Raw genomic sequence first — 20,063 nt, forward strand, 5'->3', positions numbered from 1 at the left:
ACAAAAACAAAACACTTTGTATTTAAAAATCACACCTGTGTGAAGTGAGCGGTGCAACTACAGTATTCATTTATTGTTATAGATATTTTACTGTGGTCTGTATACTGTATTGTAGTGCACTGTGCTCTACTGTACTGCCAGTTTACTCTGTGCTGTACTCTACTGGCCACTTTAGGTGGTGCAGCTTTCCGTGCTTGTACATACATACAGACACAGACACACAGACACACATAGCTCCGTAATGGAGCGGAGGCACCGCTCAAAAACTGTGGTTGTGTATAAAGCATAGACATTTAGCCTACAATAAACATCAGGCATGCAACCTTTAACTTCCCATAGGCCAGGGAGTTTACAGTCTCATGAAGTTAACTAAAGTGTGAATTACGGAGTCGGGATTATCGAGTTTACATTTAGACAATGTTTAAGTCTTGTACAAGAATAAAAAAAGAAACTATTTTGTTGTGGTTTATTACAATTATACCAGCTGTTAGAAATGTTACTTTTATTATAATATGAAAAAAATATTATTAATAGGCCTATAATTGGTCAATGAGTGTTGTATGCACATGCATCACTTTTCCTGGTGGCGTATTAGGTGCTGCTAATGATGATAATTATTATTATTAGATTTTCTTATACATATTCTTATTTTAAAGGTATATTCAGTGATTTCACTTAATTAAAATATCACTTCTTTTTTTGTTTTGTTGTGATAATCCTCCCTACTATAGAGTGTGCTGACCATATAAGGAGTTCCTCTCTGTCCCCAGTAAATCCCTGGGGTCAAAAAACCATAGGTTTCGTTTTTGGCTAGGTGGCCAAGTCTTCATCCAATCAGGATGAGAGGGACTTCCGCCTTTCATGATTGAGCAGAGGCGGGCCTTTGTGCGTGCTGTTGGCCTGTCGCGTGTCCCCCCACTGTAGAGCGTGTGCATGTGCACATCTTGCTACCGGGGCGGACCGGGGTTTTTTCCAAATCACCCAAATCACTGAATGCTCCTTAAAATCATTTAATTCTGAGTATTAATTTAACTTCGAGATTGGTTCCGTACATTATATAGCCCACATCATGTGCTTACTAAGTTAATACAGTATGACTCTGAGAATGTATTTTAGACAGGATTCAACAAGCTGAGGGGAACAGTGAATTGGCTGTGTGTGTGTGTGTGTGTGTGTGCGTGCGCTCGTGCGTGATTAGACCACGCGCTTCCACTCAGCAGTCATCAGACTGCAGTCTGCAGTGTTCACCGCTGCTGCCTGCAGCTCTCTCGTGCTTTCCCACACTTACATCATTCATTACCACTTACCAGAGAAGGAATGCCAGTATGTATGCCACCCAGCCCTCGAGGACACACAGTCACCATTTAATAACTTGTTATCATCCATTGTTTTCTTAGAAACAGATCTCTCGACTGTTAGTTTATGCATAACACCGTCTCTAGGACCCAGGCTCTGCGAGCAGACTCCACTAGTAACTAGTACTACCCAGCTAACATTGCCCCGCTAGCTACCGCCTCCCGCTGTCTATTTCACAGGCAGCGTAGCACGCCCGGCGTGGCTCGGACTTCTCCCCGCTGTCCTCACGTCATACGATCTCGCTCAGTTAGATTTTCACTTCTCTTCAGAGTTACAGCCATCTTCACGCTGTCGTGAGTCTTGCGGTGTCCGCTGGTAGCATTATTCTCTCTCTCTCAATTCAATGGAGCTTTATTGGCATTACAGCAGCAGCAGGCTGTCTGACCTAAAATAAACATTATATATCACAGTTGGAATCTCAACACAGCGTCTTTACATTCTAATTTATTTAAATTCTGATTGACGTCCCTCCCTGGCCCTGCCCTCTTCGTTGCTTAGCAATGTACTACAAACTTCCATCAGTAGGAAGTGGAAACAAAAATACACGATTCTGACTTTTGAAGTCGATGTCTATAATTTTGTATTTTTCTACACACACAATCAACTATGTCCAAGTTACTACCGAAGAAAAGGGAATCGTCTTCCAGCAGGGTGACTTCTTCCCGGGGGCAGACGCCAAATAAAGAGTGAGAAAATACTAAACACACACACACCTAATGTTGTTACCACCACCACACACATTAGCGTCAATGCTAGGAGCAAGTGGAAAACACTAAACTAAACTCCACTATTATTGTCCGTATAGGCACCCGTCCTGACCCTCCGGTTTCAAGGTAGGTTAGTACTTAGTAGCTTAAACTGATGAAGTCATTTTACGCAATTATGCAATAATGTATCCAAGAATTCAGTATCTATAGTCACTGACACTCGCAGTTCTTATATTAAAGTAATTTATGCTGACTGCGCCAATTAGCAATTAACCTAATTACCACTTGACCCGGCCAATTCCCATCTTATGTGTTTCTACTTTCTCCGGGCAGACAAATTAATTCCTTCATAACACTGGTTTAAGGCGAGACATGGTAGGTGAATAGGGAAAAAAAGTTAACTAATAGCTATCACAATGAAACTTCTCCAGTTGATTACTTATATTAAAACTAAGTTTTTTTGTATTACAAGTTTTCTGAAATGATATGTTTAAATATGCAAATTAGGCATTATATGCGCTAATTTGCATACATTTCGGGGCGATAAATCTGAAGATCGGATAAAGCCAGGTTCAAAATGATTTTCATTTTGTTGACATATTAGAGACAAAGAAAATTACAGAAGGGATTTTAGATATCTCACTCCACAAATCAGAAAATAGTGTCAACAGGCATAAAAAACCCAATTTTCGGCATGTTTTTAGGTATAAAATGTGATGTAAATCAGGCTGTGAATGATATATCAACAAACCCATCTGTAAATATCTGCAGAATATAGTTATGAATAAGACTGGAAAGTTTGGTGTATGTGAGTGCAAACTGTGCAACTGAAGTGGAGATTCTTTGTCCCAGGTATGAGGAAAACTAATTTTGAGTAAACGGCCTTTAAAGAATTGTATTGTAAAATTCCAAAACGTTTTATTTGAAGCCACTATTTTGAGACAAAATATCTCATCCAAACCTTGGCAACAACATGCCATATATCATTGGAAAGGTCTGGACCTCGAGCTGACTGTGGTTTGATCCGAATATGGTCACTTCCTTTGTACCAACAACCAATCATGAAAATTGAGAGGGTGGATTTTCACCCAGCAAAACGAGCTGTCATTGGCTAAAATAAACTACTAAAATAAACATCTAAATCTGTGTTTTGAATGTTTATTTTGCTTTAGTTTGAAAGAAAACATGTTTAGGAAGCAAAATAGCAAAAAAAAAGAAGAAGAAAAATCATGATTTCACCTACCACGTCTCGCCTTAAGTGGTTTTAAACTAAAGGCACCTAGGACAGGTTGTCGCCTGGGAACTTGTACTGCAAATTAACGTAGGCCTGTGCTAATCTGATTCTGATTACACATAGCAGGCCCACGTGTTTTGTGAGTATGACATTGGGCTTATTACCAAACATTGGATCTGGACACACACACACACACACATGGCTGAGGGAAGTAGGGGTGCTGGGGGGGCTGTAGCACCCCCTCCCCCCAGGCACAGCCCCCCCTCGAACAGGAGGGGAAGAAGAAAAAAAAGAATAAAATATGCTGTATCACAGTATTGGCACCTTATCCTGGTTAATTGCCTGTGTCAGTTCGTTCATATAACTTGCGTGTGGAGAGGGAAAGTAAAGGCCACGTTTGCGCGTGAAAATGCGCGAAAATGCGCGTGCATGATGCGCGTGCACACGCATTTTTGCGGCGCGCGCTGTGCGCGCGCACCCCCTACCAGACGCTCAGCCCCTGCGAGTGTAAAGTACTTCCCGCGGGCCTGCACACACACACACACACACACACACACACACACACTACAACTATAGCTGATTCACATTCAGAAAAGGATAGGGAACTTGAGGGATATGGCACCAGGCTGTCAGCAGGTATGTTGGGCGCATATGTCCTCCTGCCTGGTGGGGGCTCCTCATTGGTAGGTGAGTCAGGGAGGATTGGCATGGTCAGAGCTAGCCCTGGTCCAGTGCGTCAGCGAGTCTCTCACTGAAGACTCGCTGATGCACTGGACCAGGGCTAGGTCAGAGCCATAGAGTAAGACAGAGTTACGACAACTCCGTTCACTTCATGGGGCCAGTATCTTCTACAGTGGCGTGCACAGACATTTAGAGGGGCAGGTGCTCAAGTGAAAAAAGGGCACCTTGTGCAGCGTGTGGAACTGACAGGTTGCCTTAATAGTGTGAGATTTATAGATTTTTGGGAATAAATAATATATTAGAAGCTTTTTATCAAGAATTGATCAATGTCACCATGGTCCATACTGTACAGTGTACACTGTACAAATTGCTGTCCAGAGGACAAAGGGCAGGTGCTAGCACCACCTGGTGTCAATCTGTGCACGCCACTGCTCTTCTACATATAGACTTCTATTGGTTTGTCCCCGTTTGTCCCTTCAAAAGTGGACAACCAGAAGTTTCCGGAATGCATTGGAATCCATGGGCTCGCACGAGTACATGAACCACATGACCAGGCTGTTTTCTGCCCCCTCAATGTCGTAGCTCTGTCTTACTCTATGATGGCTGAGCTCTGGGCATGGTGAACGACTTAAATTCCACACTCACTCAGAGGGAGTTCAACAAATCACGTGCAACCCAGATTCGGCTCAAACAAGGGATTAAATTAATTTCGCTCCTATGCCAACTAAAATGTGGAACGCCCTATCAACAGCCATTAAGACATGTGAATCCCTTGACTCCTTCAAAACCGCTCTCAAAGAGCATCTACGGACGGCTGCAATTTGAAACTGGCCCCTGTAAATTAAGTCTGTGCTCTCCCACCCCTTAGTTTCTCCCCATACTGTGTGTTTTCCCTTTGTTACTTTCTTTATATGATGATTTCCTGTTTTTTCTTCTTTTTTCTTTTCTTTTAGAAGTGTATATTTGTACGTCTCTAAATGTAATGATGAATTGAAAATGGTGGACCCTGTTATAAATAAGTGTAATGCTTTATCATGTATCGTCCACAAAGTAACAGTTTTTGAATTGACATACCGAAATAAAAACTTCAATCAATCAATCCTTTGGCTTAATTTAATATGCATCATCTCATGTTAATTTCAGAGCAATGTCCCTGGTAGCCAGTGGCTCGGAGGGCCCAGGAGAACCAGCTAAACGTTTTAGATGCCCTATCTGGCCAGAGTGGAATGATGCAGAGGTCAATATGGAGAAATGGGATGCAGCCAAAGGAGCCAAAGACGGAAAGTTGGGCAAGAGCCCTTTTACTGTAAGTGTGGTGTGGAACAGACAAAGCAAATCTAATGGATCATGTGTTCATTCACAGCAATGGTAACTATTTGAGCTTCAAGATGCGTCCTTACGTTGTTTGAATTTCATCTTCCCCTTTTTTGCTGCAGCCATTCTTTGAAGATCCGGAGGGGAAAATCTGTATGCCTCTATCATTGAAAGTGCACTGCTGGAAGCGCCCGTCAGAGTTCATCGTCAATAAGGTAAGTTAGATTTGACATTGAAACCTATGTAATGGTTTCAGACGGTACACTGTGAGGACAAAGCCTGGCAGGACTGAAGAACAGTGATCACTCAGATACGAGTTAGAGATATTAATGTACACAACCACTTTGCTGTTCTCTCTAAAATTGTCAGCGACGCTGAGGGGACACTTCACTCCACAGAGCCATTGTATTTGACTACGTCATCGTTCAAGTGCATGTCAGAGATGGCTATAGCAAACAATAGCATGTTATGTTTAGGAATGTACCACGTCAACAAAGAGTCATTTTGTGCCATTTTATGTAGAGGAGGAACTCGGGTTCCTGCGGCTGCGAGCTTCAGGGGCGTAAACACCCATGACGCAGACAGCGTAATTCCGTTGAGGCCCAGGGTCATTTGGGGCCCACAGCCGCCCACCCGTGCCGTCAGTAAAATAATACATTACACACAGAGATGCAATGACAGTCGAGTTGACCGAAGTTTGGCGGAGCCCGGTGGCTGCTGCTAGCACACACGTGCCCCACCATGCACCTAACGTGGAGGAAGTGCGAAGAGGCGAGGGTGCAGTGCCTGTGGGCTCTCCCGACCTCGCTGCTGCTGCTGCAGCTCTGTTCACAATTGTGGCAGTTTCGTTCACAACTACTGTACAGTACGCCGCTGAGACCAAAAATCGCAGTTTGGGTTTGTTTTCACCAGCAGGGGGGGGGGGAGACGGGGGGGGGGTCGAGAGCCGAGGTTGACCACCCTACTGACATCTCGTTACGCCACTGGCAAGCTTCTAATGCAGGCCTGACAATTTAACGTCACTCTAACAGCCCCCCCCCTCTCTCTCTCTCTGTGTTTGTGTGTGTGTGTGTGTGTGTGTGTGGCCATGAAGCAATTACGTTTCATGGCCTTTAAATTTGTCCTCAGTAGCTGGCTCAAGATGGTCTGTGTTCGTCATGTTAAGAGCATTTCATTAATGTTGTGCAAAAAGAACACAGGAATAAGTGTGGCTCCACTCTACCATCTTCTTTCTTATCCCCCGCAACAATCATGAGACCGGTGTGTCCATAAGAGCTTTTCTAATGGACGGAAATGTGTTCAATATTGTTTGTGTGCGTGACTTGACACAGCCAGAAAGAAAGTGTCTCTCTTGACCCAAATCGCTGCGTACACGCACGCACACACAGTCTTAATTTATTTCTAACTCAAAGAGCGTACAAAATAAATGTAACCAAATAAACCCGCAAGGGTGCTTTTGATTACAGAGTTACAATAACACTGAGCATGCCAACGGAGCCATGAATTCATATTTGATTAGTAAGCTGTTGGAGTCTATTATCTCAGTTATCAAATATTCATTGCAAACATGCTCTCTGGAGCGCCATGGTTCAGCGAGATCATCTTAGGCCTCAGAATGAAGTAGAGAAAAACGTATTTAATAAGTAGGCCACGTAGACCGAGTCTACGAATGAGTCAAATGAATATTTCCAGTTCACACAGCAGATCAACCTTTTTTCTGTTCTGTCTTGTATTGGTATTCTAATGAGTTGAATGATCGCTCCTTGCACATCGTTCCAGGGTCCTGCAGTTGTTGAGTCTGAGGCTGCCTTTGACCTAATCTCACCCAACGATCATCTGATCTGCAGCGAGGTAACATCATTCAAAAAGGGCTTTTTATTTGAATATTTACTGCCCCTTTTTTGCCACTGCATTCTACACATTTCACATTTCTGTGTTATGAAAGTGTCAGATACTGCTGACATAAAGTGTCAATAATTGCTCCATTGATTAGTAATTGATAATTGCTCCCCATTGACTTACATTGTACACTTTTAGCCCATGAACGCAATGCAAAATGCAAAATTTGATTTTGACAATATAGAACATCACCAAACCCGGTACTATTTTGTTGTTAAATAAAGAAAATCCTAAAACTTCTCAATTTCTAATTTACTGGAGCAGTTATTTTTTATTTTGCCAAGGTAACTACACACAACACACAACACTTTAAGTGGTTAAGCAGACTAATCAATTTTATCGATTATAAAAAAAATCACACCCCTGTGAACTGAGTGGTGCAGTGACGTCACACACTAACCATAGCAACCATGCTCCTTTTTTGAGTGGACAGGTACACAAACATACAGACAAAGCTGGTTGTTGGAGTGGTTTGCACCACTCAAAAATCAATGGGATTTTTTTCTCTCACATTGATTCATTTATGTATAAAAACTATTATATTAGGGGCACGGTGGCACAGTCGGTAGTGCTGTCGCCTCACAGCTAGAAGGTCCTGTGTTCGATTCCCGCTGGGGACGCTGTGGGTGCTGGTGGCGTATTCTCTCCTCCGTGTCATCAGTGCCCACACCAGAGGCTTGGTTGGCTAAAGGGCCTTTCTGTGTGGAGTTAGCATGTTCTCCATGTTTACCCTAGGGTAGGTACCCTCACAAAAACATGCAGTAATCAGTAATGCAGTAATAAAGTAGTCTCTAAACTACCTCCCCCTGTCCAGCCAGGGCGCGGCCTGATGGAGGGGAAAGGAACTGGTAGAAATAACATGTTCCTTACACGCGTTACGTCCAGCCGGGGAAACTCTCCCCTGTCAGGTGAAAATAATTAAGCAGCTTGGACTCCTCATGCATAGAAGGAAGCATGAGGTCAGTCCACTGCCCCCCCAGGTTGGCAGAGGAAGTGTACCGCCCAGGATTACATTAGATAATTGACACTGGGTGAAAGAAATGGGTTGCAAAATCATGAAAAAAAACAAAAACTATTATATTATATTATTAAAAAAATGACTTGCTTCTCGATTATTCGATTAATCAATATAATAATTGCTAAGAAGATAATAGATAGTTTCAGCCCCAGTAGACAACCGTACTTTACCCATCTGTGCCAGTGAAAGATTCTCGTCATTTATTGATTACTTCACAAATATATCTTCTCTGAATTGAGGCTCAGAATGAGGTGATTGAACAGAACGTCGATGTCGATGCTCAATAAAATAAATCTCAGCTACCTCGATCGCGGTTACTCCATTAACGCTTCTGATGAAAGTGAAAGTAACTACAGTGCCGGAGTCAATGGCTGCATAAAATGAGTTGCCACACTTGGGGTCGCCCCACACTCTCTCTGACACCCTTCCCCTTGTCATCCAGCTGATGAGGTGGATCATCAGTGAGATCTACATCATCGGGAAGCTCTGCACACCAGGAGAACATGATGGGTGGAAGCCCTGGGACCACATCTACTCCCTGTGTAAGGTGTCGAAAGGTCACACGCCACTTTACAACGGCTACGGAAAGTACGTGGTCAGACTTTACTGGATGGTGAGCCTTTTTCTCCCTTTCACTCTGTTGTTTCCACCGAGTTTAGCAAGTACAAACCTTGAGGCTGCCTAGTAATCAACCTTTTGCCATTGGTTTCGGTGCTTCAGACCTTGAAGTAATTGTAAACACAGACTTGTAATGAATTTCCTTTTCACAATACTTTCTGTGGAGGCTGACAGAGGGTAGGAAAAGGCTCAAATCAATCTGTTTTGCTGCTGTGCTATATAAATGATCATGGCTTCAGACCCTGCCTGATGAATAGATATGGCTTAACAGGAGTCAGCTGCTTTTTAGAGGGCTCACAGCATGGCTCAGTTGGATTTACGCTAGTATGAGAGTCGGGCTCCGCCACTCTCTTTTCTGCATTGTGTTGACATTAAAAAAATCACACCCGTGTGAACTGAGTGGTGTAAGGTATTATATAGCCTGATCAGCAGTGGTCTGACGTAATGAAATCACACCCGTGTGAACTGGGTGACCATAGCAACCATGCTCATTTTTTGGTACGAACAGACACGTAAACTAACAAAGCTGAAATCACACCTGTGTGAACTGGGTGACCATAGCAACCATGCTCATTTTTGAGTGGTGTAAACCACTCCTACAACTGGCTTTGTTAGTTGAGTGGTGTAAACCACTCCTACAACTGGCTTTGTTAGTTTGTCTGTCTGTCTGTTCGTACCAAAAATTGAGCATCGTTGCTATGGTCACCCAGTTCACACGGGTGTGATTTCATTACGTCAGACATTACGTCAGACCACAGCTGATCAGTCTATATAAGACCTTACACCACTCAGTTCACACAGGTGTGATTTATATTTTTGGTACGGACAGACACGTAAACTAACAAAGCCAGTTGTAGGAGTGGTTTACACCACTCAAAAATAATCAGGTGCGTAAGAGCCGTTTGATGATGTCACCGCAGAGCTTGGTCCAGGCCATGGTTGCCTAGAGCCAAATTCCAATACCCCACATCTCGCTCGCTCACACATTTATTGGAATTTGATGGTGTTTAACCAGGTCCCTAAATCAGAGTCACACCGGGTTTTGACTCTGTTCATGTGGGGTGCTGGTCTGTATCCTGTGCGTTTGATTGTTTATACTTATTTGTATGCTGACGACAGGCTACAGATAATACATAAATAAATAATTTGGTCAAACTCAACAGACACTTTTGGACATCAGTTATTGAGCATACTGTACGTCTGAACTTCCTCTGCAACCTGTAGTACTTAAAAGTATAGGACTTTGGCACTGCAGGGTGTGAGAAGTGTATTGCATCATACCTCCAGGGGTTCTCAACCTGGGGGTCACCACATTTCTTGGGGGGCTCCCCAGATTCTTTTCACCAAAAGATCACACCCGTGTGAAGTGAGGGGCGCTCACTTATCATCGTACAGCTTGACGTACATTGTCCATTAATTGTCAATGGGAATTTCATTTTAACTTTGTGTAGGACGAGAATAGCCGATTTGCTCCGGTATGACATATATGACACATATGATATATATATATATATATATATATATAGAGAGAGATATTCCAACTGAATGGCTGGAAAATGGAAATTTAGAGTTTATATACTACACATAGTACATGTGCATAAACCTTCCTTAATGATTATATCTGGTTTCAGTATTTATTTATGATGTATTCTGATGTTTTCTCTATTATTAAGGTTATTATTGTAGCTGTCAATTTGTATTTGGGGTCGGGAGGGTCGCAAGACATGGCCAAAGCATTTCAGCTGGTCCCCAGCCAAAAACGTTGAGAACCCCTGATGTAATCTACCATTAGATAGAACTGTGAGGTTCTGTCTATACGCCCCTTGCCACATGTGTACTTACAGTAGGACACGGCTAGGATTTTTATGATTTTTATACATTATATTATATACATTTTGATTAATTGTTTAGCTTAGCTCTTGGAGACTCGCGGGTGATTTATACACAACAAAAGTAGCTAATCTACAAGCTCACAACATGCAGTGTAGTGACGCATTGTGAGCTTGTAGATCTGCATTTTTTGGAATGTTATTTCCACCGTTCTTTCTGAAAAACTCACCAGTCTGCAAGGACCCAATCTGAAAAATGCATTAGTTCGCAAGCAAGCAACTTCACTGTAACAATCTTGACATGCAACCGTGATGACATGGATGTGGGCAGCTTTACCCCGGGCCGTGCCAACCTCAGCACGCTGAACAGATGGTTGCGGCGAAGGCATTATCTCTCCCCCCTCTCCTCCCCCCATCACTCCGTGGTTTATTTCCCCTCCCAGGCTACTGTTCCACCCACACCTCCCCTGCACTGCTGTAAGTGCTGCTCTTCTCTTTTCTTTTCTCTGCATCTGATTCCTTCACGCCGCAGTGACCTCCCGATCTCCTATTGTCTCTTCTTCTTCTTGTCCTCTCTTTCATCCTCTGCTTCTTCTTGTCCTCTCTTTCATCCTCTGCTTGCATTCTGTGCCCCTCAATTCCTCCTTCCATGTTGTTTGTGTCACCCAGCCAACACACACGCACGCACACACGCACACACACACACACACACACACACACACACACACACACACACACACACACACACACACACACACACACACACACACACACACACACACACACACACACACACACACACACACACAATTCAATTCAATTCAAAGGGCTTTATTGGCATGAGAAAACATACGTTTACATTGCCAAAGCAGAAAGCACAATACAACAATACAGCAATACAATCAAAACAAAAAATGTGTACATTTGAACGTCAGAATCTTCAATAGATACACACACACACACACACACACACACACACACACACACACACACACTCACACTCACACTCACACTCACACTCACACACACACACACACACACACACATTTATGCCCTTGCAATGCATACCGCCTTATGCATGTGCCACTTCTATTAAGAGTAATGCTTTATATTGTTTAAAGAGAGAGACAAGAGAGCGTGTCTGTGTGTGTGTGTGTGTGGACACGCTGGTGCGACAGAGGCATAACCAGAGTGGATAGCACAGCTGTGAACAGTCAGTCAGTTTGCCGCCTGTTTCCGCACAGGCTGCCCGCTCCTCGCTGGCAACCGTGTGAATGAAACTCCCACAGTCAGCCAGCGGACAGTCACCCCACGAGTCAGTCAGTCCGCCCACACACAATGCTTTGTTTGGTATAGGCTACGCTGGCGAACACTGCACGATTACATCTTCAGCGTTCGTTTACCTCTTGAGGGTGTCTCATTACGGTTTGTCTTCATTCAGGTTGAACTGTGACGGTGTTCCTGTAACAACCCGCCTTGACAAACAGCCATGTGGTCAGCTTTACCCCATGCAGCCTAAACCGATGAGATGTTCAGATCCAATTATATAGGCCATTTTTGAATTGAACAAATAACGTCACCTAGCATTAAATTGTTTTAGGGGAAGAACTATTGGCCACTGATGCTGGACTGTTGTCATCTTATTGAGGGATACCCGTTAAGACATGTATACTATATTTCAGCGGGCTCATATAACAGTAGTCTGCGAAATATAATTTTGTCATGTACTGTATGTTCGTGCGTGTGCAGTGTAACTCAATTGTTTAGGTGTGTGAGTGGAAATGAAATCACCTTTTGTGGGTACTACAATCAAGTGCACGGATGACAAATGGCCAGTGGATTTTAATAAGAGCCACTTATGTACCTCCTCAAGTATAGCACGCTGCCCACAGCACAGCTCCAAGGCAATAGTACTTTATTAAAGCCATGTCTTCAGTGTTCTGAGAGGATGTTCGACGTAGGGAATTGATTAAAGCAGTCACTTTGCGGCTCCAGTAATAACTACAGTGGGCCAGTGGAGATCAGATTTCACACCACCACTACAGGAATCTTTATAGCAGAAGGGTGATATCAGCCCTCAACGGCTTCTGTCAGAAATATGGGAAGGGGAAGCCTCGCCCCTACCAGAGCCATCTAATAGAAGAGTTACGATATAGAGGGGGAAGAAACCGAGCGCTCGAGCGCTGTTCATGCAGCCTGAACTGAGACAAGCTGGAGTTGGAAATACATTGTTTTCAACGAGGGCGGCGCAAACAAGCTATTTTAAGCATGTGTGCAACATGACAACTGTTTTAAAGTATTGTACAGTAACAACTAAAGTCTCTTTAATGTTTATGTTGTACTATTACTACAAAACAATTTAAAATAAAGGGATTTAAGATCATTAAAGTTGGGCTGTTACCTGAGTCCAATGCATTTCTGCCTACTTCCGGTCCAGGACTTGGCCCAGTTGGTTGTCCCACGCTCAATGCGTAGTCTACTGTATGTAGGAGAGAGACTGGCCCCATGAAGTGAACATCAGTTTGCGTAACTGTCTATATCTAAGGCTTTGGCCCCTACCCCTCGCTTACTGGGTGAGGATTTTCTTACCCCTCTCCTACTGGGCGGGGCTTTCCTTTCTTTTTACATGAGTTGGGCGTTGTCATATTCTACTAGAGCCTGAAAACCCATTCTGCCAGCCGGCTCGTAGCATGGCTCATTAGTCAATAGACTTTCAATCCATACCTCCTGGGTTCGAATCCTGCTTACGCCACTATTTCTGTGACAACAGCAAACAACCTTTTGAGGTTGACTGAGGCGACGGAGGCCGACATTCATGGCCGGTTAAGACTGAGGTTATGGTTGTAGGGTTTGGGGTAGGGTTGGTAATGTCTGACATACAGTACCTACGTTCACCCGTGGCTTCGTGCGGTGCCACTCAAAGTGACTACTGGGTTGGGCTTGCTGGATGCAAGGGCCAACCCCCATAGTATGTATGTCAGAAGCAGTTGAGGGCTGATTTGACCCCCGTGCATCTTTATAATGGCACACAGCTCGTTGCAGTAACTGTGTAGGATTATCTGCGCTAGGGCATTAAGCAACTAGTCGACTAGTTTACTAGTCTACTAGTAAATCCACTAGTCGACCTTGTTGGTACTAGTTGACTAGTTGATAAGAAAAAATTAATAATAATATTTTTTATTTTTTACCCGATTTTGTAGGCCTCAAGATCAGATAGTTATAGTCACCATGTACACAGTTTTTCAATGTACAAATATTTATTTCCAAAAAAAAAAAAGTTTATTTTTTAAATTTATTTTATTTTTTACATAATAGGTAGTTAAACAACTAGTCGACTAGTAAACTAGGCAACTAGTAAGAATGACTAGAAGTGAATGCCCTAATCTGCGCTCCTTTTCACCTTGTCTATCTGTCAGGGCTGCTGGAGGAAGGTGACTGTGGATGACACCATGCCATTTGACGAGGAAGACCACCTGCTTCTTCCTGCCTCCGCCAACCAAGCAGAGCTGTGGCCCATGCTGCTGGCCAAGGCGCTCATTAAAGTGGCCGGCGCAAAGTGAGTGTTGTTTCAGTATGCCAAGAGAAAGGCTCTACTGTGCACTTCAGTATGAATTGAACTCGGAGTCCTGTATTGTCTTGCCCGTCTCTCCCCTCTCTGCTCTCCCCTTCGGTTGTCTTTGTACTGCCAAAAACAAAAGGCAAAAAAAAAGCATTAAAGGTATATTCAGTGATTTCACTTAATTCAAATATCACTTATTTTTTCTTTTTGGATAATCCTCCCTACTATAAAGTGTGCTGACCATATAAGGAGTTCCTCCCTGTCCCCAGTTAACCCCTGGGGTCAAAAAACCCTAGTTTCGGTTTGGGCTTTGGGTGGAAAAGCCTTCATCCAATCAGGATGAGAGGGGCCTTCCTCCAATCATGATCGAGTGGGGCGGGCCTTGGTGCACGTGCTGTTGGTCTGTTGTACTTCCCCCACTGTAGAGCGTGTGCATGTGCACATCTTGTTACCGGGTGGACCAGTTTTTTTTCCAAATCACTGAATTCTCCTTTAAATTAATAAATAATAAAAAATATCATGAAAGTTAAAGCTGCTACAGTACCTATTCTGGCAATTACAGGTTTTGTGGGTTAAATGGGCGAATCAAAATCTGCTATGTTATGTGCAGGTTCATAATTTAAGGATATAACAAGCAGATATAAACGCACAACCTCCCAATCTGGTGGAATGATTGATCCTGGCCCAAAAGAAGAACTGATGCACATAACCTCTAAACGAATTTACATAACACAACAATACCAGTAATTAACTGGTTACTCCATTTTGATCTCAGCCACTCGCTTACTCACACTCTGTCCCTCCAGAATGGCGGTGTTACGGTGAAATTGGTGACATGTTGAAATATGTGACAATCGTGTAGACATTGTCAGAGTTGCGGAACGTAAATCAGTGTCCGAACGTAAATAATTGCGGTTTGTTTATTAGTAGAGTTCAATTTTAGTCTACTTGTCAGCCCATAGAGCCCCATTGTGAACCCGGACATGTTTTGAGTACACCAAGGTTTTATTTTAGAAATGTTGAGTATGGGTCCCCAGCATGTAGAAACTGCCGGATGCTAACTTGCATATGTTGAGCAAATTTCATAATTGGCATAATATGTGACCATGCCATTAACTCTATCTCTACCGCTAGCTGTTAGCATAAACCCCAGTTCCAGGTGCCAGCATACTCGTTCACTTTAAAAGACAGTGTTATAGATGGAGTATACGTTGGGGTACGTATATATACGGACCTGGGATATGACGCCACCTAGCGTCGAAAAATGGGGGAAAAGACAACCTAGAGAAGGTAAATAATTTAACATTTCATCATTCTTTATGTAGCATGTGACGTGTCAAACTAGGGGGTTTTCATGATGCTGAATCCATTCCAAGCATTAGTTTTGCAAAAAAGCAAGTTTTACTTAAAGCATGATGAAATTTAGATTTTAATTTCCCTTATAGGTTGTTAATGGTATGGTCACATATTATGCCAATTATGAAAATTGCTCAACATATGCAAGTTAGCATCCGGCAGTTTCTACATACTGGGGACCCATACGCAACATTTCTAACATAAAACTTGTATGGTGTACTCAACATGCCTGGGTTCATATTCTGGCAAGTGGACTATATAGCGGTATTTAGGCCACGTATTTAAAGACCTCCATGCAAGTTATGTGATGTCCACAAGATGGTCACATATTTCGGCAGGTCACCAATTTCACCTTGAAACTTTTGACAGAGTGTGAGTGAGCGAGTGTTAGAGATTTGGGGTATTGGAATTTGGATATTTGGAGGTCTCTGCTGTAGTTTTTGCCCTGGCATACATTCGCTGACGTATGTCATAATATTAATGCATAATGTGACAATTGGATGCAATTCAACTCGCAGGAGTTGAAGTGCATAATCAGGGTTTGACATTTTTCACATCACAAGGTGTCACGTAATCATGTAATGAGTGGATATACGACGAGAAAAATCTGCAGGAACCTTTAGCATGATATGAAACTAAGAGGATTCAAGAACACATTTACTCTACAGCCTTAATAGTACATTCTTATATCTAGGAGGAATGGGACAACAATGCCATATTCTATGCACACCATTGACTGTTTGCTCTGCAAAGTATTGACTCACAAAGCTTAAAGGAATCCTGTGTAGGATTGTCTGTAACTATGCCACTGTATAAAGAGTGCTTCAGCTTCTTTATTTATATTTCCATCTGTTGCTTTGATGTGGAATCTCAAAGAGTCTCCTGCTAAGAATCTAGTCTGAGATCTCAACAAATTGAGTCAAAAAAAGCACAAAGCAAGTCGTTCAGGCCCCAATAGTGGCGACATGGTGCTTTACCATTTCCCTCATTTTGAAAGTTGCACTATGATACAATGCGTACTGCTTTAGATTTACCATGTTTGGAAAGGAATGCAAAGGAATGAAATGATCACAGACCCTGTGTCGGCATACACATGCACGCACGCACGCACGCACGCACGCACGCACGCACGCACGCACGCACGCACGCACGCACGCACGCACGCACGCACGCACGCACGCACGCACGCCCATACTGCCATTTGCCTATTGGGCAAACCTCAGGATTCAACCTAATCTCCTCTGCCGGGAGCCGTGTGACAGACGGGCGCCGTGTGTGTCGGAGACAGCAACGAGACGGATGCACGTGTCTGTCAAGGTGCTGTGTCTGCGGAAGGTCAATGCATAAATGTTTCATCCCAGACAGAAAACAAAGAATTCATCATTTATATACTGTAGCCTACTGTTTAAGCCGCAGTGACAGTTCACAAGAGCTACACCGGATTTTCCCAGGTGTGTCTACGAAAGCCATATCTTGATCACAGCATAGTCTGTTTTATTTTTGAGGGGTGCTAGCCCCTCCAATGCATGACTTTTGAAGATGACGTCATATGGCAGCCAAGTCTATGGGATTATTGTTTGTTTTGAGCACTTACAGTTGGGTGCCACCGATATTGTCCCTCATCATTTGACCCATTTAGGCCTGACCTCAAAATTTAAAAAAAATCCGTCTAAATCCTCCAGTTTTCTGAAATAAATATTTTCACGATTTTTCAAAAATAGCAGATCTACAAGCTATGAGCTTGTAGATCTGCTATTTTTCAATAGCTAAATTATAACATAATGTTTAAAACACCAAAAGGGGTTCCCGCCCAAAATGGGTTAACTGTCCTTTTGCGCAGATCACGCAAACCTCAGCAAAAAGAAAAGGACAATATCGGTGGCACCCAACTGTATGACATAAATGGTTTGCCAGCCAAGTCTATGCACTGATTCCGTCATTGATTTTAATGTCATGGTTGTCTCTGCAGTGAACAGGACAGGTTGTCCAGGCCGTCCAGGCACCCATGAGGATCAATTAGAGCTGCAACCATCTGTGGAGGCAGAGAAATATCACCACGACACTGACGTTCCCACACACATATACGCTCAACACACACGCACAAATCAATTTTGGATTCTTCATCACAGAACGCAGCCCCATACCTTTGGCATTCAGTAACATAGGCAGCAGCCAAACCTCGCTGAGATGACATTAAACGGCTTTGTTGTCTCGGCTAAGCCACGGAATCCACGTCGCTGGGCACTGCACCCCCCCAAATCTAATTGGCTCCTTCTGTGGAGGGGAGTCAACGGACCTGATCTGGTACACCGACCCATTTCCTTAGTAGTTTAGAGTTTATCCCACTGCCATCCTTTCTCTGTGAAGTTCCCCTGATAGTAGAGGAGTATAGGGAGAGAGAATGGTGATTTTGCGCTAATTTGTCTAAAAGCGCCAAATTTTGCACATAATGTACTGTAGCCCAGGACCTGCTCTAATGATTTAGCTAGGGCGCCTGAGCCGACAACCTTCGGGGTCGCCACAGAGTGGCCAAATCCATATGCCAAGTAGTGTTTTTTTGTGCAAAACTAATACTTGGAATGGATTCAGAATCATGAAAACCCCCTAGTTTGACACATCACATGCTAAAGCATAATGACATTTTGAAAATGTTGCCTTATATAGGTTGTCAATGGTGGCCATATGGATTTGGCCGCTGTGGCGATCCCAAAGGCCCTACATCTGTGCAAAGTTTCCCGAAATATCCCTACACTCCTCGACTATGATGCTTGTGTCTTTTTTTGGTCATTTCTCAGTGCAGTATCGGAGGACAGCAGGGAGGAGGTGGTTGACTTCAGCTTCATCCACGCCCTCACCGGATGGATCCCAGAAGTCATCCCCATACAGTATGTTATCCTGTTTAGGCCTGACGTCGAAATTAAAAAAAACGTTCGCTGTGAAAGAATATATATTCAAAGATTTGTGCCGCATTTTAAAAAAAATTCAAAAATAGCAGACCTACAAGCTCGTAGCGCGCCACTCGGTGGCGCGCTATGAGCTTGTAGATCTGCTATTTTTCAATAGCTAAAGTATAACGTAATGCTTAGTTAAAACACCAAAAGGGGTTCCCGCCCAGAATGGGTTATTATCACACTGCATTTTCCTGCCAGCAAACACTACTTGGACAATCCGCACACACACAGTGTACCCATCGCCACCCCGGCATGTCAGTCATTAAACAAGATTGAGGGAGCAATGAAAGCAATTAAAATGGGAAGCAGCAGGGAGATCGGAGAAAAGGGAATGTCTGCTTGTCAGGGATGTAACTTTAATGGCCAAGCGATGTTTTGGAGTGGAGCATGGAGAGAGCTTATTCTCTCTGCCTCAGCAGGTTAGCAGTTGTTATCAGTGGATCTCCTGGGGTCCTTATCAATGTGCGCAGGCACTAAGCACATTTTGTGTCCCCCGTGGTCTCTAGCAATGGGGGGGGGGGGGGGGGGGGGGGGGTGTGTGTGTGTGTGTGTGTGTGTGTGTGTGTGTGTGTGTGTGTGTACACATAATGTACTGTATGTTACTCTCCACTTTTTTTTTTTTTTTTTAATATATGTTTATTGGTAGCAGGTTTCAACAATTTAAGTTCAGTTTGAACATACCATTTATTTATTTTTTTCTCCCTCACCCCATCCCTCCCCCCACAGTTATCGTCATTATTTAAACAATATATTAAAAAAAAACAATAATAATTGAGTACAGACATATAAAAACAACAACAGCAACAAAAAAAAAAAAAAAAAAAAAGATCCAGTCCAATCAAACAACCATACATTTTTGACCAAGTGTAAACAGTAGGACACAAAAAAATAATTTAAGCACAGATGACAAAAACAATAATTCAAGCACAGATGACGAAAACATCTCTCCACCTTTTTGACTGGATCGCAAAAGTCTGTGACTGAGTCACTGACTGATGAACTTCCTTGGTTGGAGTTTCCCCCACTGGCCGTTGCACTTTCAGAATTATTTTGAACAAAGTTGACTGCAGTGTTGCATCATCAGGGTCCATTTACAGAGGCTCCACAGTCTTCGATTATGCCCTCAGGGGTCTTCCGTTGCGTCCTCAAATGGCCTTCACAGTGGCTCATCTCATTTGTGGTAGTACTTTACTGAAACGGTATGGTATCATCTCCTGGATAACTTCATTACAAGCTTCGCCTGAGTCTCGCCTCTTGCATTTAAATTACAAACCCTTTAGCTTTTCGTACACGGTCCAGCCATATACAAGCTTTCACTTAAAGGACCACTTCACCACTTTTCAACCTATCTTGCAGTTTTTTCCTACTCAGTCTGTGTCTCATAGGAGGGCAGTTCAGAAACCGTCTTCCAGTGACATCATAGATGGGGAATACAAGCTAATAGAAACTGCAGGCTTTCTAGTCCTGAAAAGTTCTCACGATAATGAAAATCTAAAAATGTTTGTAATGTAATGTAATGTTTAAAAAAAAGATCTGCCTAA

General features: G+C 43.2%; 1 protein-coding gene across 5 annotated transcripts in view; it reads left to right on the forward strand.

The window, feature by feature from the left end:
- The first annotated feature begins 1,830 nt into the window (after positions 1-1,830).
- The window catches only part of adgb (androglobin), a 114,986-nt gene continuing 96,753 nt past the window's right edge, over positions 1,831-20,063 (forward strand). For 4 of the 5 annotated variants that reach the window (XM_079526971.1, XM_079526972.1, XM_079526973.1 and 1 more), the window contains exons 1-7: positions 1,831-2,042; positions 5,122-5,284; positions 5,415-5,507; positions 7,072-7,143; positions 8,652-8,822; positions 14,073-14,212; positions 18,367-18,456. In XM_079526971.1, the coding sequence (XP_079383097.1) occupies positions 1,963-2,042; positions 5,122-5,284; positions 5,415-5,507; positions 7,072-7,143; positions 8,652-8,822; positions 14,073-14,212; positions 18,367-18,456 (809 nt within the window). In that variant the 5' untranslated portion in view covers positions 1,831-1,962. The remainder of the gene's footprint in view (positions 2,043-5,121; positions 5,285-5,414; positions 5,508-7,071; positions 7,144-8,651; positions 8,823-14,072; positions 14,213-18,366; positions 18,457-20,063) is intronic. The other variant, XM_079526975.1, reaches the window with a different exon arrangement.

This window comes from Electrona antarctica (assembly GCF_951216825.1).
Source record: "Electrona antarctica genome assembly, chromosome: 17".
Lineage (NCBI taxonomy): Eukaryota > Metazoa > Chordata > Actinopteri > Myctophiformes > Myctophidae > Electrona > Electrona antarctica.